Source organism: Labeo rohita, chromosome 21, assembly GCF_022985175.1.
Source record: "Labeo rohita strain BAU-BD-2019 chromosome 21, IGBB_LRoh.1.0, whole genome shotgun sequence".
NCBI classification, from domain to species: domain Eukaryota; kingdom Metazoa; phylum Chordata; class Actinopteri; order Cypriniformes; family Cyprinidae; genus Labeo; species Labeo rohita.
Genome location: NC_066889.1, coordinates 23,731,347 through 23,754,572, shown reverse-complemented (window position 1 = coordinate 23,754,572; position 23,226 = coordinate 23,731,347). Strand labels below are relative to the sequence as shown.

Here is a 23,226-nt window from a genome sequence, read left to right as displayed (position 1 = left end):
AGTAACATAAAAACACCAGATGATGGCAGTAAGCATCTGCTTAATTCAGCGGCTGGCACGTAAAGAAACGTGATCCTACTGCGCATGCGTATATCACCTCCCTTCATATCTTAGCCATTGCCATGTAGAGCTCTTTGGCATTTTAGCTTAATCTGCTACAGTTTTGATTAGTTTCAAGGTTTAAAAAATGTCCGAGCTTGAAGCTAGTGAATCGTGTTCTCCGCAGTGTGCGGAAGCAGACAAAATCAAAAGTACAGACGATATCAATCCCGAAACAGTACAAAACACTAACACCAATATTTCTCAGGTTGAAGAAGGTGAGTCTATCAGTTGAAACCCTTCAAAAACTTCAGAAATGCAGTCATGTGGAGTTTATTTGCATCGAATGCTTGTGTTTGAGTTGTTTGAGATGGATTCATGGGTGGTAATAAAGCTTACCGCGCCAGCAAGCTAGGCTAGGCTAAATATTAGTACCCATCATTCACCCTAAACAACCACCACAAAAATCCCTTTTTAAAAAAAATCCGGTGTGTTTTTAAATCGATTATCATCGTACATCAACTAAAAATACACGTTAGGACACAAAACGTGGCTTTAGTGAGTCATACCACCGTGTAAATCGATTAATTCGCCTACTAAGCAATCTAGCCAGTTAGCGAATGCATTTTTAGCCTCATAATCTTCCATTGCCATTGTTGTGAAAAGTAACATTTCGTTTAAGCCATTTCAGAACGTTTTAGTGCGGTTTAAGTTTAAGTTTCTAACTAATTCGTGTCATTTAATTAAAAGATAATAATAAAATAACTACTAAACTAGTGTCATATCATATAGGGATTAATATATATGTTCTTTAAATTGCAGTACAAACATGTAAACATTAACAAATGTTAATTTATTGATGTTTTATGTTGTTTTAGTATCCACAAATTTGTAACATTGGTGAGTAGATTGTTTGAACTGATAGTACATTGACATTTAGAAACAAATAAGCTTACCAAATTGAAACTTTTTTATCCAAATAATAGATGCTGAGTTCAAGTACGTTTGACACGTTTTACAATTACATGAGCATCGCTCTTTTTTTTTTTTTTTTTTTTTTTTTTTTAAAGATAAGTGTACATTGCAGCATGGCATACAATAAAATAATGCCAAAAGAATCCACAGCATGCACAAATTGACTATTTAGCTATGCATAGCATCAAGACCAGGTCGATTTTTGGGCTATTACTATTATTATTATTAGTTTGAGACAATTGAAATAATTTTGATTTTACATTATGGTGTGCCAATGCCTAAATTCAGTTTTAACATTTAAAACTACACTACTAATCTTTAATTGTATTTGTGTGCTTTTATAACATTTTAATATTGGTTAATTATTGGTTATCCGTCATAACATAGTTGTTGATGTATCCTTAATTCTTTTTTTTTTTTTTTTTTTTTTTTACTAGTTATGCTAGTCTTGCACCACAACAACCTTGTATTTTATTACTAATATGCTTTTTTTGCACACATAGGGCCTCATTCATGAAATATAAGTAGGACAAATTTCTTTGTAATCACCTGTAAAACTTGTGTGTAAACAATTTATGTAAGTATGAATTCATGAACAAAATTTATTTTGTGCATGCCTTGTTCATTAAACCACAATTTGGCTACTGATCTAAGAGATACAGCACAATGGTGTGTTTTTTGTAGACTAGTGTTACTGAATGCCTCACATTGCATCTAAAATCTGTTTCTAATCGTAAATGTAATGCTCTGTGAAATTATACAAAATGAGACGATGAGATCCCATTAATACAAACCACATCAGTCATGCTGCCTTGCACCAATTTCTGTTAGATTATTTTGACCATGATTTTACCTTTTCACTTTTACTGTGATTTTCTGCAGAGTCTCAGAGCGACAGTGATCTTCTCAAAGGCCTGTTGACAGATAACTTCTGTCACGTCTGTGAGGCAACCCTGCTTTACGAGTCCCAGAGAGTTTCTCATTATGAGGTTTGTGAAATCGAGTTTAAAGTTTTTTCACGCAGCCTCAAAAAAGCAGTCAGATGTCTAACACTAGTTTCTCTGTTACTAGGGGAAAAAGCATGCACAAAGAGTCAGGATGTACCTGCAGAACAAGAAAGCTAAAATCAATAAGCCGAGCCAAGATTGTGGAGGCCTTTTGGTATGTAACAGATCATACAGAATGTTTCTTTTAAATGTGTGCTAGTATTTAACACATAATATTGTGTTACAGAGAGGTCTGTCTGCAGAGAAGTTTTGCGAGCTGTGCAACATGGTATTCAGCTCTCCAACCGTGGCCAAGTCGCACTATGAGGGCAAAGTTCATGCCAAGAACATGAGAAAAACCAATCTTCCACCACCTGCAGGTGAGTAAAATCAAACTAGGGACTGTTTGACTCCTCACCACTGTGGACTAAACCTGTCATAACCTTCTTTCGGTATATATTCAACTTTCAGCGCCCGTACTAGAATTACACACAGCTCCTGTAGTCGTCCCATCAGAGGCTGCTGTGCAGAATCAGATCAGTCAGGAGCAGAAGGACACTTCTGGCTTGGGCGATCAAGAGGTTGATCTCAGTGACCCTAACAAGTACTGTACACTGTGCAGTGCTTCCTTTAACAACCCTCTGGTTGCCCAGCAGCACTACAGCGGTCGGAAGCATCAGCGAAACCAGGCCCGGCAAGAGATGCTTGACCAGATGGGGGAACAGTCAGAACGTGGTATATATTAATATACATTTTTACTGACAAATTTAAATTTTAATATTAAAATTAATTGCATATTTTATTTAATAATATTCATTAAAATATTAATATATTTAATTACATTTTAGAATCTCACCATTAATGTAAAGGAAGTATTGTGGTACTCAGTGTAAGCCTGTCAAGATTCATCAATTCAATTCGAGTACTCAATTTAAAAAAGTCCTCAATTGCATTTTGCCCATTGATATTTTATATGTATTTTAAGTAATTGTAAATGCTATTGTTTGCTTAGGCCTATTCTTATTATAAAAAAAATAATAAAATCTAATTACTTGATCAGTCAGCAAAATAATCGACCGATTACTCGATTACCAAAATAATCGTTAGTGACAGCCCTAATTCAGTGGTCATTCAAACTTACATTTAATATTGCATTTCATGTTTCTTTGTTATTATATTTTCTTGAACTGTTTTGTTTTTCTCTCATGCACTAAAGTGAGCTCCCTGACACCCGATTTGCTGTCTGACGCTCAGCTCAATAGAGATGTACCAGGCACACATGCAGGGAAACAAACACTTTGTCAAGTGAGTGACGTCACTCTCATTGGTTATTTTCTCTGATGCCTTTTTTGTTACAGCCACTACGATTTGGATCTTGTTTTAGGAGATTGAACTTTAGTTTACATTAGCAATAGGTTGGTACAGTTCAGGATGCTTAGTCAGCAAATATTTGATGTTATAGATTGTCAGTTTTGGCTGATTAACAATGTTGGCTGCTTTTAAATATTTTAAAGTCACCATAAAATCAAAATAAATCTTATTTGCTTTCTAAATACTTGTTCATGGACAAAATCCCACCACAGATTTTTCTTCATCGTGTTTTTTATATATATCATCTAAAAATTTTCTGTCTGTGCAAATATATATTAAAGAATATAATTTCCTCTTTGACTTTAAGTGAAGTTTGAGTTTCTTTAAAATAAATGTTCATAGAAACACTACTAGTCAAAAGTTTGTGAACAGTAAGATTTTTATTGTTTTTTAAAGAAGTCTCTTCTGCTCACCTTCTGGTATTTCAGATAAATGCTGATTTTTGGATCTTTCTATTCATCAAAGAATCCTGAAAAAATTTACTCAACTGTTTTAAATATTGATAATAATAATAATAAAAATAAATGTTGTTGAACAGCAAATATTAGAATGATTCTGAAGGATCATGTGACACTGAAGACTGGAGTAATGATGCTGAAAATTTAGCTTTGATCACAGGAATAAATTACATTTTAAAATATATTTAAATAGAAAGCAGTTTTTTTTAAACAGTAAAAATATTTCATAATATTACCGCTGTTGCTGTAGGTTGGATCAAATAAATGCAGGCTTGGTGGGCAGAAGAGAATTCTTTAAAAAACATTAAAAATCTTACTGTTCAAAAACTTTTGACTGGTAATGTATTGCAGCTTTTTTCTGCATTTTACATTTTGCATGCATTATACAAAAAATATTGGAGTACATTTTAATTTTTCTACTTCAAATTTTCACATTGATTTCAGTGTCTTCTTTGCAATTTCTTTGTAATTGTGAAATTTACTTATAATTTCTGAGTAAAAATAGTTTATACTCACTTTAGACCATTGGAAAACTCATTTTGGATATTTATCTTGATCTGCTTGTTATTACCCATCTGAATCAGAGAAATTCACACTGTCAATAATCTTTGTTCTCAGAGAGAAGAAAGTTATGGATCTCTGCAAATCTCAGAAGAAAGTGTACGACTCCTTCCAGGATGAGCTGGCTGACTACATCCAGGTGCAGAAGGCCCGGGGACTGGAGCCCAAAGCAGGGCCGGGCACCGTGGGACAAGCAAGCAAGGGTCTAGATGAGAGTGAAAGCGAAGGTCCACAAAAAGCAGAAGAGATGCCTCATCCTGCCCAGCTGGTACCACGTTTTCCACCTCCTGGTTTCCCTCAACCTCACTGGCACCCACAGTTCCAGCCTCAGGTCAATCAGTTTGGCTTTGGGATGCGAGGCCCTGTCCCACACTACCCGCCGGGATATATGCCCCATACCCATCCTCCTTTCACACCCGGTCACTTATATAAAAGAGAGAGGAGCCCTGAGTCATTTAGCTCCTCTTCTTTCTCAGACTCCTCCTCCTACTCTAGCAGCAGTAGTAACAGCAGCAGCAGCTACGACAGCAGAGAGAGGAGGAGACGGAAGAGGAAGATGAAAAAGCGAGGAAAGACCAGAAGAGACCAGGAGGAAGGGTCTGATACGGAACGAGGTGAAAGGAAAAAGAGGCGAAAGAGAGACAGGAGAGGAAGCGTAGAAGGAGAAGAGGATAGAAAGAAATGGAAGGAGAGGAGAAAAAGAGAGAGAAGCTCCAGTGAAGACGAGGAAACCAGAAGTAAAAGAAGAGCAAGCAAGAAAAGTAAGAGGCACGGGGATGGACAGCATGCAAAGAGACGAAAAGAAGAGGAACTCCTGGAAAAACAAGAGGTTGAGGTGCACGAGGAACCTCAGGGAAAGATGGAGGAACATGTAGAGGTCAGGACAGAAATGAAGGACAGCAAACACAAACACAAAAAAGAGAAGAAAAAAGGCAAAGAGAAGACGAATCCAGAAGACAACAGGACAGAAGAGGAAAGGCTCTGGGATGAGACGATTCTTGGTGTTTTTTAGATGTTTCTTTTGATGATTGTGTGACAGTATTGTACTAATAAACTGCACGGGACCTCAAAAAAAAGCATTTTGCTGAAATCTAATGGACCCTTCTCACTATTTATGCTCTCTGAAGAACTCTAAAGGCCTTTCTTTAATACAGAAACTCATATGCTCCTTTTTAAGGAATCAAAAGTGAACATTTTGTCATTTATTCACCCTCATTTCAAACCCATACGACTTCTGTGGAACACAAAAGTAGATGTTTTTTCCAATTTAGTAAATGTGAATAGAAACTGTCAATCTGCACTGTTTTTTCATTTTTGATAAGGTACAGACCAAAGTGGATTAACAAATTTTGGCTGAAAGTATTGCTGCCTGCAGTTCCACATATTTAACCTTGCAGAAAAGTGACGTGCGAGAAACTACAGTGTTTGTCAAACACACAGCTTTCAGATGGCTTATACTTTATATTGCACAAGTTGTATGAACTACCTGTTTGAAGTAGTTCACTTACAGAATGAAAATTTCCTGATAATTTACTCATCCTCATGTCATCCAAGATGTTCATGTTTTTCTTTCTTCAATCGAAAAGAATTTAAGGTTTTGGAGGAAAACATTCCAGGAATTTTCTCCATATAGTGGACTTTAGTGATGACCAACAAGTTGAAATTGCGGTTTCAACGCAGCTCCAAAGGGCTCTACACGACCCCAGCCAAGGAATAAGGGTCTTATTTAGCAAAATGATCAGCCATTTTCTTAAAAAAAATAACAATTTATATCATTTTTTACCACAAATGCTCATCTTGCACTAGCTCTGCGATGCGCATGTGCGTCTTAACGCATTGCATACTCGCATTGGAAAAGTCATGCGAGGTTAGTTCTTCGTCTATGTACTTTAAAAAGGTAGGGAAGGGCACAAAACTAAAATCTAATTTTCTTCTCCAACTTAAAAATTGTCTGACATCTTTGTTTTACGTTTGACTTTTTTTTGCACGTTTGCTTTGTAAACACTCGGTCGTTACTTCTGTCTACATCACACGTGGTTGATTGCATGATTACATAAGTGAGGTCGAGCATTTATGTTTAAAAAGTATATAAATTTGTGTTTTTCTTAGAAAATGACAGATTAGACCTTTATTTCTCAGCTGGGATTGTGTAGAGCCCTTTGAAGCTGCATTGAAACTGCAATTTGGACATTCAACCTGTTGGCCACCATTGAAGTCCAGTATATGGAGAAAAATGTCTTTCTTTAAAAACCTTAATTTCTTTTCGATTGAAGAAAGAATGACATCTTGGATGACATGAGGGTGAGTAAACTATTAGGAAATTTTCATTCTGGAAGTACTAGGAATTAATTAAGGTTCTTTTGTCTTTTTAGAGCTCAGCGACATTCATTTTCAGTGTGGAAAAGAGCAGCATGAACATTATCCTAAACCTCTCCTTTTGTGTTCCACAGAAGAAAGTCACTCATACAGGTTTGGAATAACATGAGGGTGAGTAAATAATGTGAAAATGTTCATTCTTTGAAATGCTCAGGACTACAGACTTTAGGACGTCTCTACTAACTTTTTATACCTTATGGTGCGATGCAAAAACACTACATGAGCCTCCACCATGTCCATGTGGATGTATCCTTCAACTTGCTTCATGCTTTGATGAAATAAACCCCTCCCACTGTTTATATCAGCATAGATTTTGTATTTTCTCTGAAAGTCTTTGAAGCATTTCCAGTGTTATTCTCAAGGGGGCGCTGATTGCAAATGTACGCTCTATGCTCCGTGGATCTGCTAGAAACGTCTTTCAGACTTGATCTTTCTGTGTTTGAGAAAGACATGACAGCAGGAATGAATGCTGAGAATAAATTGAAGCGTGGTCAGATCAGCATATGTTAAACATGTCCTTGAATCAGAAGAGCTCAGTTTGCAATCCTGGATTCTGTTGCATTTCTGTGTTTTAATGCCAGCCTCATTTGATGCAGCATATGCAGGAATATTTTTGTTTGTTTTGCTGTCAGTCTAACAGGTGCAGGAGTTGAATGAGGACACGACTGCTACTCTGTTGACCTCTTTCTTGCATAAAGCTGCATTTCCCTTTTTGATAGTTATCACAATCATGCAATCATCCGTTTATTTAATTACTGTGCTGCTAAGTTGATTTCCAATGTCTCTGTTAAACAATCCCAATCTTTGGAGTATTTTCTGACCGCTCAGGGAACATACTGATCATGGGAAGATGAATGTGGATGTGTTTCAGAAGAAATTATACTTGAAAAAGCAATAGTTACATCCCATTCGCATGTAAAATGGGATGGTTCAGCCAAAAATTACAATTTTGTACTAGCTCTAATTTGTTTCAAATGCATATGAGAATGGGGACGTTGACTGGTTTGTTTCAAAATGACAAAAAAGCATCACAAAATGATCATAAAAGTTGTGCACTGCATTTTGGTCATAAATAGACCAAAAATCCAAACCATTTAAGCTTAGAGGTTTGACATTGATAAAATCGATTACTAATTACTAATTTCCGATTTCAAGCTAGTTTGAAAATGTGGAAGCACAAATGGAATTATAACTAACTATAATAATTTTATGATACATTCCTGGTGCCGTTTTGTCATTTTAAAGACTTGCCGGATGTCCATTTCCTTTTACTGTATAAGAAAACTTGTGTTTTTGAAATAAGTCTCACCAGGGCTGCATTTATTTGATCAAAATACAGTAAAACGGTAATATTGTGAAATATTATTGCCATTCAGAAGAACTGTTTTCTATTTTAAAATAATTAGTCCTTAAAATGTATTCCTTATTATTTTACCATAATTTATTTCTGTAATGGCAAAGCTGATTTTTTTTTCAGTTTCAATCATGAAGAAATCATTCTAATATGCTGATTTGCTTGATTTTAAAAATCTAACTAAATAATATTACATGGAACAACATGATGGTAGTTAAATGACCGAATTTTCATTTTTGCATGAACTATCCCTTTAATTTGCATGCAGGATGAATTCTGTTGTTTGTAATTCGACTAACCATGTTTTGATCTTCAAACGCACTTGTATTAAATTGTGGATCTGACACCTGTCGCTTCTCACACAGCTTTTGTACTTCAGAACTGTGAACTTTTTTCCAAGTCTCTGTAACCGCAAAGTTGAAAGCCCTCCATAGACACAAGCTCGTCGACAGCGTTCTCTCGAGCCCCCTGAGATCTCCTGTTTTCAAAGAATCGTGTGGTTCGGCTCCGTGTCTTTGTCGTACCCTCGACCTCCAAGGCGTGTGCGTCTCCCACATCCTCCCCTCTTCACGACCCCTCCACGGGCCCGTGAGCCCCTCCAGCCCTCCTCGAGAGACGAGGGCCAATGAACGAGATCTTATACACTTCAGCTTAAAACTCCTACACAAGCCCCTCTGAGCTTCAGGCTTCAGAGTCCCACATACTCAGAAACTTCATTAGTGCAGTTTATCTCGAATGTGGAGTGGAAAACAAACACGTTGGTTTTGAGTTGAGAAATGTTGGGGTTCTGAATAAAAACCAACAATTTGACTTTGTGGTGTAAAAACAGGCCCACAGTTTTTAGGGTCCTATGAAATCCGTTATTTTTTTTTTTCCAAATTCCATTTTTTCCATTAATTTTTTTCTATATTGTTTTAATGGTTAAATAAAATATATATATATATATATTTTTTTAAAGCATGTCTAATAAATAAAAATCGTGAAACTTACACAGTTTTTTAAAGTTAAACCAAACTTTTATTTTGACGGGTTGCTGTGAAGTTTCTGTTTTTATATAATATGAGGATAGTTTTTTTCCCCCGAAAGAAACGGTAAAATGCCCATTAAGTGACTCTCAGAGCAGATCTAGAGATTATGTTTATATACTCATATTTTGAGGCGGCAGAGGCTGAAAACATACTTAAGTATGTAGTAAACAAAACCATTTACACAAAGAAACGCAGGATTCATATTTAAATTAATACATTTGGGGCTTAATATTAACAGGCACTAGTCTGTATCTCATTTTGGTTTAAGTGCACTCACCTACCTTTTATTTATTCATCCAAAATTTGGCAAATTCCGTGACATTAAGCGTTATACAGTAAATTCCATTTTTATGACTGGATTCTGCATTTCCGGCCATGTCTTCTGTGTTTTCTTCAGAGTTGTTGGGTGTTGCTGTCATGATGCTAGGGAGGAATTTTCGTTGCATATTAATGAACAAACCTTACTTTATTAATTATTATGAACTAGATGTGTATGTTTAGCCTAGGGGCCTTGGAATAAACTTACTGAGATCTGCTCTGTCGATATGTGATTGCAGTGAAAAGCGATTTTACACTGTGAAAAAAAAAGTTTTCCAAAATGCATGTTTATCAAGCTACTGAGTGCTTTTGTTTTTCTTTAGTTTGACTGAACTATTAATTTAGCCAAATGATATGTGATTGTGTAGGTACAACTGTGTGTATACAATGCCATACTGATTTTTTTATATATTTGTAAAATATATTTTTTAATAATTTTATAATTATTAACATCTTAATTTTAATTTAATATTTGTAAATAATCTTTAAATTCAGTAATTAAATTCAAGTTGTTTTAGCTGTGCTTTGATGTAAAAATTTAAAGCAGCATTCAAACTTAAGACGTTGCAATGTCATGCATTTATACGGAAGATATCTGTGCCTTATGGCACACATTTTGGGGGCATAATGTGACATGATAAAAATCAACATTTCGAGATGAAATGTAGTTTTGTTTTCCACATCGCAGTGTTGCTGATTATATGCCACCATCAGTAGTTGTTCCGTATTAATGGTTATAATCGTTAATGAACTGTTTTATAGGTATTTTCTTTATTAATCAGCATTGGCATTGTGTTTAGTTGAATGTGTGATTAATTTCAGTCTTGTCTGATATTTATCACAAGTGTTTTTATATTATGTGTTTGTGTTTGATTTGATGCAGCAGCAGCTGTTGTGCTCTGTGGACAGATGCAGGTGTTTCTCAGGTCACACACCTGCATTTAGGTTTAAGTTAGGAAAGACGTTTAGGGTTTAGTAAACCTGTGCGTTTTGTTTCAGATTAAAGAGAAGAGCAAAGTCCTTTAACGTTCAGTAACTATAAAAATAATATAATGACCAGTGGGTTTTGCTATTTTTATAAATATGTAAAATTCTAGCTACTGAAATTGATTCGCAGATGGTTTAGATCTCATATGCTTGCATTTTAACTACCTGAGTTTACGCTTTTAACTGAACGTCTTGACGTCTTGTACAATGTGTTGGTTAAAGTATATAGAGGTCTTCAAAATGCCTATTATGAAACGGATCACAATTTAAATACTAACAACAGTGCATTGCAAAATCACCCTAAACGTTGTCACTTTGCATGCTGAAATATGACTTTTTGACTTATTAAAATCATACGTTTTGTATGTGCAATAGTCTGAATAGAGCTGCTATTTCTTTGGTAACAAAACTGAAAATGTGTTTTTTTTCCGAAAAGTCTCCTGATTTTTCCTTGATGTTTTCTGTTTCGTCTGACTCATTCTCTGATAGGCTGTCAGTAATTGGTTCATTGGCCCCACACACTGCAGGCCCTCCTTTCTGCGTGACACATGAAGAACAGAAAGGAAAACACAGACACACAGTTGACAGCTCACACACAGACCCCCAAGGATGACCCTCTCTTGCATCTGCTTTTGTTTGCTCGTATGGCTGGCAGGTAAGAACTTTTTTTTCCGTTATATTTTAAGAGCTGTCAAACCTTTTCAAGCAATCAGACCTGAAACGTAAATGGTACAGTAATATAAGCTCAGCGTGAGGAAGTCTGCATAAGTCAAAATGAATGATGACTGTTGTGACATCTTTTGCTTGAATACTGTCATAAATGTATGTGTCATCCTGAGGAAATTGTATTTTTAAAGTCTTTCAGTATAATGTATTGTGATGGTATCGATGCTGCGCTGTAGGCCCTAAAACGTTTTGCATCCTTAGGTGATTACGAGATTTCTTGCGTTTTAAAACATTTGGATTTGAAACTGTTTGTATATTTTGCGAACACATTACATTTGATAATATATAAAAGTTTCTGAAAAGAAACAGCGTATCTGTCAAAGGTGTTTTATAATGTATGACAAGCCAGGTAATCCAGTAACTCAAGTTTCTCACACTCAAGTTTAAGTAGAATAACATTGTTTATTTGTATATAAATATATTGTAATGTAAAAGAAATATTCAGATGTGTTAATATACATATTCTCAAAATGCTCACTTAAGTTTAACCCTTTTTGCTCTGATTTCATTGATCTGTTTGTTTTTGGCTGGATTTCCAGAATGATCTTCTCTGTCGAAGTCAGCGTTAAACACAAATTGGTTTGCAACTGAAATCTGATTGACTAAAACTCACTCTCAGCCTATTTTGAATATAGTATTTTACGTGAATGTATTTTCCGTTCTCTGACATATGGACTGTAATGTTTTCTTCTCATATGAATCTATGCCCACATAAGCACATCTCAAAGTGTCAAGACGAAAATGTGCTTTTTTCCCCCCCCCAGGCACTGATAAGAGAGGAAAACTATTTTGCAAGAGGATATAGACAAATTGCCTACAAGTGTTTTGTCTATTCAGTTTTCCATTCTTACATAACAAGGAAATAACTGACTTATGTGTATCTAGTTTTACACAGTCAATTGTGAAGGGACTCTAGCATTTTCTGTTTATCTTTCACAGTTTCTAAATCTATGTTAAACCTGTCTCTATACTTCCTGTATAGAAAAAGATGTGGAAAATATCTGATTTAATATTGTTTTAGAGTAAATCAGTGTCCTCTGAAAAGACTCCTACAATTTTAAGTAGCTACGTTGTTAAACGTAAATCAAAATGTGTATAACGAACAAAGCAGGACTTATGATTTTTCTTTGTTTCTCATAAAGCGGCTGTGATCCCCACCTTCCAAGCTACGCCGTTTGTTCTCTACACTAAAATCAATAATTCGGAAACTCTGACCTGCGAATGTCCAGATCACGCCTGCCAGGAGGTGTTTTGGTACCGATACCTTGATAGGACAAAGACTCTTCAGTTCCTCCTGTATATCAACAGCGCTGGCCGAGAGCAACATGGAGAATTTAACGACACTCGCTTCAAGGGCTCCGTGTCCTCTGGACAGAAGGTGATCTACACCCTGCGTATAACAGGACTACAGGAGAATGACATCGGCCTCTATTCCTGCATGTTTAAAACTAAAAATTTGATGCCTGTCGGACATTACGTAATGCCTGGAGGTATAGCAGAACTCTCCTTTTAAGTCTTGGTCCTCTGTCTTTCTTGAATTTCCTTTTTTAAAGGTGGCTAGTGAATGAAGAAAAGACTAAAGCATTGAAACCTGAGACACCTAATGTTGGTTTACAAAGTCATATGTGACCCAGAACCACAAAACTAGTCATAAGGGTCAATTTTTTAAAATTGAGATTTATACAACATGTGAATTTCCATTGATGTATGGTTTGTTATGATAGGACAATATCTGGTCGAGATACAACTATTTGAAAATCTGCAATCTGAGGGTGCAAAAAGTCAAAATACTGAGAAAATTGCCTTTGAAGTTGTGTGAATTAAGTTCTTAGCAATGCATATTACTAAGTTTTGATATATTAACTGTAGGAAATGTACAAAACATCTTCATGGAACAGGATCTTTACTTAATATCCTAATGATTTTTGGCATAAAAGAAAAATCGATCATTTTGACCCATACAATGTATTGTTAGCTATTGCCACAAATATACCTGTGCTGCTTAAGACTGGTTTTGTGGTCCAGGATCACATATTAGTAAAATCACACTAGCACTGAGGTTCCTGTCCCTAAAGTGATACAATCTTTACCTGGTGTGAAGTTGGAGATGCTTCCGAATATTCGCGTTATCCTCTTTCACGGTGCTCAAGAACATCTCAAGATCTTAAAATAATTGACTAATCAGAGACAGAGTTAATCACAAGTGAATTGTTCAGAGATTCAGAGATATTTGGCCTTAGAATCCCAAAGAATCGTAAGCTCATGTTAATTGACTTGGTTTATATATGTTCTTGTCTTGATGTTCTCTATTCGTTGTTCCCCAGTAAATCCTCCAACAACGCCGCGAACAGTAACGACCCAGAAACCAAGAAAGATCTGTAATTGCAAACCCCCCAGCTCTCCTAAAGGTGCGGACTGAGACGTACTGTTAGATGTTGCTGATTTCATGCTGTTTCATATTGTTTTGTTTAATTGGTTTCTTTGTGTTGTGTTGCAGGCTGTGAACAATCGGTGCTTTGGCCGGCGTTAGGTACTCTCCTGCTTTTGGCCATTACACTTGCAGGCACTCTTTACTACTTCAGTCGTGAGTACACACACACTTGCACATTTTGCAACACAGTGGTCAATGAAAGAGCTTCACAACTTCAGTTTTGCCATGTGACATGCTTACTCTCGCATACATTGTTTCAGATGTTCGGATAACCTATAAAAACCAAGTGTGAGCTACTTGAAGTACTTAGAGTATAGTTCAGAAACAGTATAAAGAGTTTAACATAATAAGTGTAGCAAAATTAACTTAAATGTGACCCTGGACCACAAAACCAGTCATAAGGGTCAATTTTTTGAAACTTTCCATTAATGTATGGTTTGGTATGATAGGATGATAAATCTGGAATCTGAGGGTGCGAAAAAATCTAAATGTTAACAAAATCGCCTTTAAAGTTGTCCAAATGAAGTTCTTAGCTATGCATATTACTAATCAAAAGTTTTGATATATTTACAGTAGGAAATTTACAAAATATGTTCATGGAACATATTGTTTACTTAATATCCTAATGATTTTTGGCATAAAAGAAAAAACCCAAATTTTGACCCACACAAATACACTGTGCTACTTAAGACTGGTTTTGTGGTCCAGGGTTACAAATAGCAATTTTATTTAAAATTTCATATGCTTGTCGCAAGTCTGCCTCATAATTTTTTTTTATATATTTGGACAACAGGTCTACCTAAGAAGTGCAGACATCGATTTGCCAAGTAAGTTGAAAAACCAGCAGCTACATACTGAAGCTACATACACATAATTTAATAAATGTTATTTCTATAACTTAAAATGTGTGTTAAATGATCTTTTGGCCTTTTAAACATGAAAATTAGCAGCTATACATGTTATGGTTGGGTTAACGTTCATTTGCGACACTGGCATCTCACATCAAAGCCTTTTACATATGCGTTTGCATTGGCTCTGTGTTGACAGTTAGACTTATAAGACTCAGTGTAACTTTGATAAACGTAAATAATTCGTCAGCCTATTTCCGTCAGTATCATAAGCTTTAAGAAATGTTTTAACTTCTTAAAAAGTTACTGTGTCATTCTCTCCATAGGACGAATGCGTTGCGATGAGCTGGGAGAACACACTCTTCATCGCCAAACAAATGTAAGTATCTAAATTTAGATAAAATCATAACTCAGCTTTAAAAAGTTGAAATAGATTCTTTGTCATATATAACAGTCTGTATTCTTTGGTTCATTTGCAGGTGGTCTTTTTCTCTCCAAAGTGTGGACGTGTACAAGTCTTTGAAATTTTGTCACGGCTTTACAAATATCAACTATATTGGGTTTGAGAATGTAAAAAAAATGTGTAAATAAAAAATGCCTAAAATTTTCACAGTTCAGTGTTCATCGGATATATTCAAGCTACTGTCCATTGTCTAACCTGACTGAGTTAAACTAGAGCTGTACAGTTTTCTAATTATGATGTTTTATCTCACATGCTGTCATTTTATGCTTTTGGTGTTGTGCTCATTAAATAGTTATTCCAGTCATGTTTAAATTGTATTTTTGAGTGTTTCTGTGGGTTATTTCTCTGATGACACTTGTTTGCTTTGTAGGGTTTTCATGGTGTCCCCCGACTTACATATCTGAGGGTGTGTTGGTGTATGTGTTTGGGTGTTATCAAGTTTCCCTCTCTGAGGGCGAGTGTTCCCGTTATGAAACTGTATTGATTGATATTGTCTCATTACAGCTAGAAACTCTAATTAGCTTGAAATATTTCTTAAGTGTCTAATCAATAGACTACATTTATGTAGAGGTTGATAGTTAATGTGACGAACAACCTGTACACCTGTGGTTACTCTGCTAGGACACCTGTGAGAATTTGAGAAGAAATGACTTGATATATCCTCTAAAAGGCACACAGTAAAAACTCCAGTAAAAAGTTGGTGAATTCACAAGTCTTTATATTTTCTCCAATACAAGACAAATGTGGACAAATTTAACATTTACAATGAACAGGCTCTATTGTAAAATACAGGGAAGAAATACAGTCAAAAAACAAATAAAAGATCTGTCAAATAAACAAAAAATGTGGGTAGGAGAGTAACTGTGCTGGTATTCAATGTGAATGTGCAGCTGTTCTTCCTGATACTTTGAGGCAAATGAACAAACCCCTTCCTGTGCAAAAAGACAGAGCATTATCTCTCGCGCATCGCTCGTTCAACTTTGAGCTCTTTAGCGCTACACTATAACAAAACCACCACAGAGAAACCACAGACCTTGCCGCACGAAGAGCGTCACAGGCACAGACTCTTAACACAAAACCTCCATTACACTTAGTTCAGTCTCTGTACTACAGCAATGTTTTATCAGTTCATTAATTTTCTAGAGCTTTCAGAATAAATAAGTAAATAAATAGATGGAGTGTAATGGTCAAAGAGAAAAGAAAAACATTATTGTAAAACATCAGTTTTATTTCTTTATTGACTAGAAAATGACGTAAATGTGCAATGAAAAATGTAATTTTTTTTTTCTTTTTTTTCCCCCACAGAGCAAGCAGAGTACATTAAAATTATATTCATACATCTAGAACAATTAGAAAGAGCACAAAACCTGAAAGTATTTCAATTACATTTGGCAAATGATTTCTAAGACTAAAACATTGTTATAATTGTGTCCAGTTCTTTCAGTTTTCCTAATTTAAAGCGAAGAAAAAAATTTGACCATGCATAGCACACTCACAGCAAATATCAGAAAAGTCAACTTGAATAACCTGTGAAAATACATTTAATCTTAATAAAGTGGATATTCTCAAATACAAAAATGAGTATATAATACATATCTTGCTTGAGAGCTAACTTTGGATTTTGTTTATAGTGTGCACATATTCAGAAAACAATAAAAGAACCGAAGATCTTATTCTCGATGGCATCTTGTTGGCTTTCTTCGTGATCTTTGTCTTTGCCGGTAAGCATCTGCAGACAACTCATGACAGAATCTGACATGAAACTAAGCCATTTGTATTTAAAGCATGATAATCTCTTTAAAAACAAAAAAACAAAAAAAAAAACAGCTTTGTTAAATACAACCTAGCACTGGGTGAAATATGGACAAACCCACCGCTTGACCCAGTCTTTGGGGTAAATGTTTAACCTAAACGTCTGGGTCGCTTTAATTAACTCAACTATTGTTTAAAAATTATACGGCTGGTTTAAAATGAACCCAAAATAAGTTGTAAATTAAAAATTAGACTCATAATTAGTAGAGATATCAATAATCAAAAGGTGAACATTTATTAACAAGCAATTACATTTTTTTTTTTATAATTTATTCTTTAATCTTGTTAATGTTAATTTGTTGAACATATTCATAAATGTTCATTTCCAACTTATGTTTGGTTCATTTTAAGCAAGAAATAGTAATTAGGCAATAACTGAGTTGAATAAAACTAACCAGAAGTTGGGGTTGAACATTTAACCCCACCACTAGATCAAAACAGCCCAGCTGTTTTTAACCCAGCATTTTTAGAGTGTACATTTTCACCAATTCAGATTTAAAAAAAAAAAAAACATTATTACTTTATTTACAGTATGTTACACTGTATGTCAAATTTACCATCCTCATTAGTATGTTCAGTCGACTTTGTTCTGTGTCTTAAGTAGGTAGAATCCATTTTGGGTCACAAGACGAACACCTTTGGCTATGACGGGTTAAAAATTACAGGAAAAAAAAATGCTAAAATTATGGTTACATACATGGGATAGTATACAATTAAAAATATTACTAATAAAACACACCAGCTTTACATTTACTTACATCACTTTATATGTGAGATTTAATTATTAAATAAAGGTAACTTTAGATATTATAAATATTTTACATTTTAAATATGATTTAAATATAATAAATATTTTAATTATATAATATTATATATTATACACACACACACACAGTAAAAAAAATGTCTTTTTGAAGTTGTAAATAAAACAAGGATTATTGAATTATGTTTTACAAGAAATTACAATTTCTTCAAACATTTTTTCTACAACATTTATTTATGTGTATCTGCTATAGATTTGTTCTGTTTTAATTATCCTGTGCAATAATACTGTAGAAATAATAATAAAATAATAATTTATGTACAAGCCAACATTGATATAAATATAAAAAAAAATATCCTGTCATGAATGCATTTCTGTGAAGTGTACAGAGTGCGAGTGGCGTTCAGAAACTATATTGGCAAATAAATGCTTTCGATTTTCTGTTTCCTATTGTGTCTGGACATGTTTTACATCTGTACACCTCTCATTTTACTTTAAATGACAAACACTGTAGTATCAGGTTGATTCTGTGTCTTCTTAACCTTATGAGAACTGATTAAAAACAACTGAAATCGTCAAAAAAGCAAGTCTAAAAAGTGCACTTCTACTTAGTGATACAGGTCTACAGCTCATTGGGTTTTAAGAAACATTAAAGGAATCTGAAGGAAAAATAAGTTAATTCAGAAATTACTCTTATTATTTTAGCATATACACCACTGAGCCCACAAGTTAAGGTATAAAAATGTTACCAAGAAACCAGTTCTACTTACATCAGGCTATGGTGTGTTGTAACTACTGTAATCCCTCCCTCTGTGCTTCAGTTTGATGGATACAGTGTTTGAATCACCTGAACTGAAGACAATCCTAATGCTGCAAGGACTGAAAGTCTGTTTTTACTGATCACTGTCTAAACTGAGCTCTCTGGAGTGGGCAGCTGTTTTGCTTCATGTAATATTCCTCTGTTGTGGTGCGTGTGAGGATGAGTTGGCCCTCTTCCGCCAAGGAATCCCTAGGTAACCCCCATCCCCCTCACCTTCACCTTTGTCTCTGGGCTGTGTTTTGGGTTTGAGACCCACATCTCTGAGATCAGGTTCTTTTGGTGAGTCAGACAGGGATCCCCAGGTAAGAAATCAGTGAATGATGAGAAATTACCCAAACTGAGAAAGTGACTCAAAGCTATAATGGGGGGCCTTGGAAACTGAGGGTGGACCGCCTGTCATAAACCGTCTCTCCGTTTGACTGGAGGTCTTCCTGAACACCCACATGGCAGATGCGAAAAACAGAATCTCCCTTTAAAGATGGGCAAACATTTTTTTTCAATGTTGTTTTTGATGAAAAAGAAAAGTGTTCAAATGTCTTTTTCCTTCATTATATTCAGTACTACATCATTAAGTCTGCTGTTCACAAACACTGAAATATAAATTGGAAAAGGTTAATGAACTTTCTGATTTTTTTCTATAATAATGCACCACAAAGTAATATAGTATGCCAGGTAAATATCTTAAAGCATTTATGTATGTATATATGCATGTATGTATATATTTAAATAAAATGACACTTAATTTAAATGTAATAAAATGTATTATTTATTACAACATATTATTGTTTTGTTGCAGTTTTATGATGTAATTGTATTATTATTATTATTATTATTATTATTTAGTCTATTATATTATTATTATTAACAACAACAACAACAATAATAATAATAATAAACATTAAATATTATTATTTAAATTTTTATTACAATACATTATTTATAGTAATAGTAAAATTATTATTGTTTTGTTGCAGTTTCATGATGTAATTGTATTATTATTATTATTATTATTTAGTCTATTATATTATTATTATTAACACCAACAACAACAATAATAATAATAAACATTAAATATTATTTAAAATATTATTACAATACATTATTTCTAGTAATAGTAAAATTATTATTGTTTTGTTGCAGTTTTATGATGTAATTGTATTATTATTATTATTATTATTATTATTATTATTATTATTTTTAAAAATTTTTATTTATTTATATAGAAAATAAATACTGAGGAAACTTTGTAATGTTGCAAACTCACAGTGTATTTGTGTAAATAACAACAACAGTGATAATAAAAATAAAATAAAAACCATAAAAATAATAATAATACCATTAATTATTATTATTAAAAATAATATAACATATTTAAATATTATTTTAATAATTTATTTCGTTTTTAATTATTTTAAATATTTTAAAACATTTAAATAGTATTAAAATGTATTTTTAATAACATTATTATTGTTTTGTTGCCGTTTTATTATGTAATATTATTACTATTATTACTTAGTCTATTTTGATGTATTTATACAGAATATAAATATCTTGGAAATTCTGTGTAACAAAAATGTTACAAACTAATGTAAATATTAACAACTGTAATAATAATGATAATAATAATACATTACTTTTTTTCTTATAACAAAATTATTAGTGTTTTCTTGCCGTTTTATGATGTATTTGTTTAATTATTATTCAGGCTATTCTGATTTATTTATATAGAAAATAAATATCTAGGAAACTTTGTAATGTTGCAAACTCACAATGTACCTGTGTAAACAACAACATTATTATTAAAATATTATTAAAATATTTTAAATTATGTAAATATTATTACAATTTATTTGATATTTAAAAATATTTAAATATTATTACGTTATTTAAAATAAAAAAATATTGTTGTTTTGTTGCTGTTTTATTATGTATTATTATTATTATTGTTATTATTTAGTCTATTTTGATTTATACAGAATATAAATATCTTGGAAAAGTTGTAGTTATATAGTGTAATTGTATTATTTTTTATTAAATTATAATGTAATAATAATAAGTGTTGTTATTTATGAAACAGTTATTTAGTTAATAATAGTTGTGCTATTATGATTATTAATTATCTAAAAAATAACGTAATTTAATAAAATAACAGCAATAATTGTTTTGCAAGTGTTATTATTTTGAAAATGTATCATTCTTGTTATAATTTTATTTTATTTAACAAAACTGGTATACCTGACAGTTTCCTCAACAGATCTGTTTTTGTTGCTAATGTCTTAAACTCATATTTCCACTGTCTAACTACATGACCTATGTGAATGTTACGTTAATTTCCAGACGACGTAAATGTGGGCTTCATGACGTCAGGCCGTGTTGCGAAATACAAAAGAAAGGTGGCGCTGTTGCTAGTGATGCAACCGTGTGGGCAGCATCATTTTCACCCCTTCTCACATTATTTGGAGACTCGCTGAACGCCTACAGAACAAAGGTGGTCTGAAGCCTTTCTTACAAAGCGGTAAACATCTTTCCACTCTTCTTGAGAAACATATATTGTGATCCTGTCATGACGTCAGGTGATACTGCAGACCTTTTGAGTTTTCCCCACAGAGATAAAGCAACACAAACACACTTTGCAAGCAAAACATTTGACAAAATGAACATTTGAAATTACAAACAGTCTCAAATTAAGACAGTGTGTTACTTTCTGGTCCTCAAATGTTAGGAACTTGTTGATAGTTAATGTGATGAACTTGAAGAACTGAAATCGTACATTCACTAATCACCATTACACCCATTTAATTGAAATTAATAGCAAAAAATGGCTTATAAAAGTTAGGTTAATTCCACTTAAGTGTGTTATCCACAGTGTTGGGAAGGTTACTTTGGAAATGTAATAGGTTACAGATTACAAGTTACTTGATTTAAAATGTAATAAGTAATGTAACGTTTCAATTACTTTATTAATGTAACATTACTTTTAATTACTTTTTGATTACTTTTCTGATATTTTCAACTGTTAATCATTTTTAAACATTTAAACCAGGCAGAGTTAACCTTACAGTAGCACTCAACACTGATTACTGTCAGACTTTCAAAATCCTTTATGACTTGAATTAAGATTATAATAAGTAAGGGATAATATACATCTTTATTTTGCCATAGCAACTGGCTGAATGTACATTATCTCCTTTATTACACAGCTGCTTGATAGATTATTTAGATGTTTCGTGGCAAAATTATTAGACACGAAACACTGATCTGAGTTGAAATCTTTGAACGCAAAGCTTCCACGAAGAAATCAGTTGCTAGCAAACGGCCAGTTCAAACTAGACATTTTAGGCATACAGTGCAGTCATACCAGTTTTCTTATATAACATTTCACCACATAAATAATTTAGTAGTACTAGTTAGTTAGTTATTTTATAATCCATTACAGTGTACAAAAAAAGGCAGCAGCTGCATTTGTATGAAACAACAGAGTGAGTCCACGATACCAGGATGACAGAATTAAGAAATTGTCCACATAATATTGAATTAAGCTTTAATATTTTATTAGCTAACCAAACGCAAAGCTTCCGCCAAGAAAAATTATCAAGCATATAGCACTGACTTAAGTTGCCCCGAATGAGTCTGAGCTGTGAAATAATTTAATTTAAAGCACAGCCACCACAAATTCAGACTTTTTTTTTTTTTTTTTTTACTTATTTGTTTGGGCTTTTTATGCCTTTTATCGTGATAGGACAGTAGAGAGATGACAGGAAAGAGCTGGGAGGAGAGAGGGGAGTGGGATCGGCAAAGGACCTCAAGACGGGAATCGAACTCGGGTCACTGCGCTATATATCATAACAAGATCATAACATAAATAACATCATAACAAGAAATAGTTCAATAGCTATGATACTGGGTTTAAAATCAAATGTTTGCATAATAATGGCAGAAAACACTAGCATCTAACAATGCCTTGGAAAAAACAATCTTAAAAAATAAACTTTATGCATAAACCCAAATAGGAAATAAAACAGTTATTGAATAAGCATGTGTCCTATTCTGTGTCTTAAACTCCTGAAACATTGGTGTCTCATTTTAGAGCAGTCAATACAATTTATGAAAGAAGTCAATTAAATCTGTAAGTGGGGATGTAATCCCCTTTGTAATCACTGCCATTTTTCAAAAGTAACTGTAATTTAATTACACATTTTTTCTCAGTAACTGTAACTAATTACAATTACATTTATTTTGTAATTAAATTACGTAATTCCGTTACATGTAATTAGTTACTCCCCAGCACTGGTTATCCACGCGTAAACCATCCACCTTATTTTTCCCCTAAGAGTAGGCGCAGGCATTTGTAAATTTTATGGCTAATGAACCGGAAGTCTAGGCCGTAGGTTTACTTCCGCGTCGAAGAATGAGGTGGATAAATGAGTAGGGCTATTTTTAATTCAGCATTTTTAACCGTACTGTATATCCTCCTGACTACGATTTTCTAAGACGTGTGTGAGTGAACGAGAGTGAAAGAAACATACGTCTTTGAAAGTGAGCGTGAGAATATTCACACTTTATCATAGTGTGCATAAATAGATCTTAAAAACGCGAAAGAACAAATTGCGTGGACGCAACAAACAAACATTCCATGCATACTGCATATGTAATAGTCTTTGTACACCCTAACGTCACATTTTCAAAGCTTACTGAACGTTACAGGGCCAAAGTCCCCACCAAAGTTGTACATGTACAGCCCCAGTCAGAGCGTGTCACATGCGGTTTGACGCGCCATCAAAGAGCTGCGCGCCCCGGTGCAGGGGCTCGTGCTGCGCTGCTGGTGCATGCAGACCCCCTTCAGGTGCACGCATGCTGCACCACTGCACCGACATTACGACAAGCCACGTAGAAAACAACAACCACCTGTT

At 34.0% G+C, this 23,226-nt stretch overlaps 2 protein-coding genes across 3 annotated transcripts; both read left to right on the top strand.

Annotated features, from left to right (window-relative positions):
- Positions 1 to 93: 93 nt before the first annotated feature.
- On the top strand, positions 94 to 8,422 carry zmat1 (zinc finger matrin-type 1). Its single transcript, XM_051093894.1, is given in 8 exon segments — positions 94 to 317; positions 1,897 to 2,003; positions 2,086 to 2,175; positions 2,248 to 2,380; positions 2,472 to 2,735; positions 3,217 to 3,229; positions 3,231 to 3,305; positions 4,448 to 8,422. Coding segments are annotated over 8 exon segments (1,767 nt in total). The 5' UTR covers positions 94 to 187; the 3' UTR covers positions 5,403 to 8,422.
- Positions 8,423 to 10,263: 1,841 nt separating this feature from the next.
- cd8b (cd8 beta) lies at positions 10,264 to 15,247 on the top strand. 2 transcript variants are annotated; one of them, XM_051092459.1, is made up of 7 exons: positions 10,267 to 11,108; positions 12,322 to 12,669; positions 13,504 to 13,587; positions 13,677 to 13,763; positions 14,404 to 14,437; positions 14,785 to 14,837; positions 14,938 to 15,247. In XM_051092459.1, the coding sequence occupies exons 1-6, from the start codon at positions 11,063 to 11,065 to the stop codon at positions 14,801 to 14,803; spliced, it is 618 nt and encodes a 205-aa protein (XP_050948416.1). In that variant the 5' UTR covers positions 10,267 to 11,062; the 3' UTR covers positions 14,804 to 14,837; positions 14,938 to 15,247. The 2 variants fall into 2 exon arrangements, with proteins under 2 accessions (XP_050948414.1, XP_050948416.1); XM_051092457.1 differs by lacking the exons at positions 14,404 to 14,437; positions 14,785 to 14,837; positions 14,938 to 15,247 and having other exon boundaries at positions 10,264 to 10,525; positions 10,943 to 11,108; positions 13,677 to 14,390.
- The last annotated feature ends 7,979 nt before the right edge of the window (positions 15,248 to 23,226 follow it).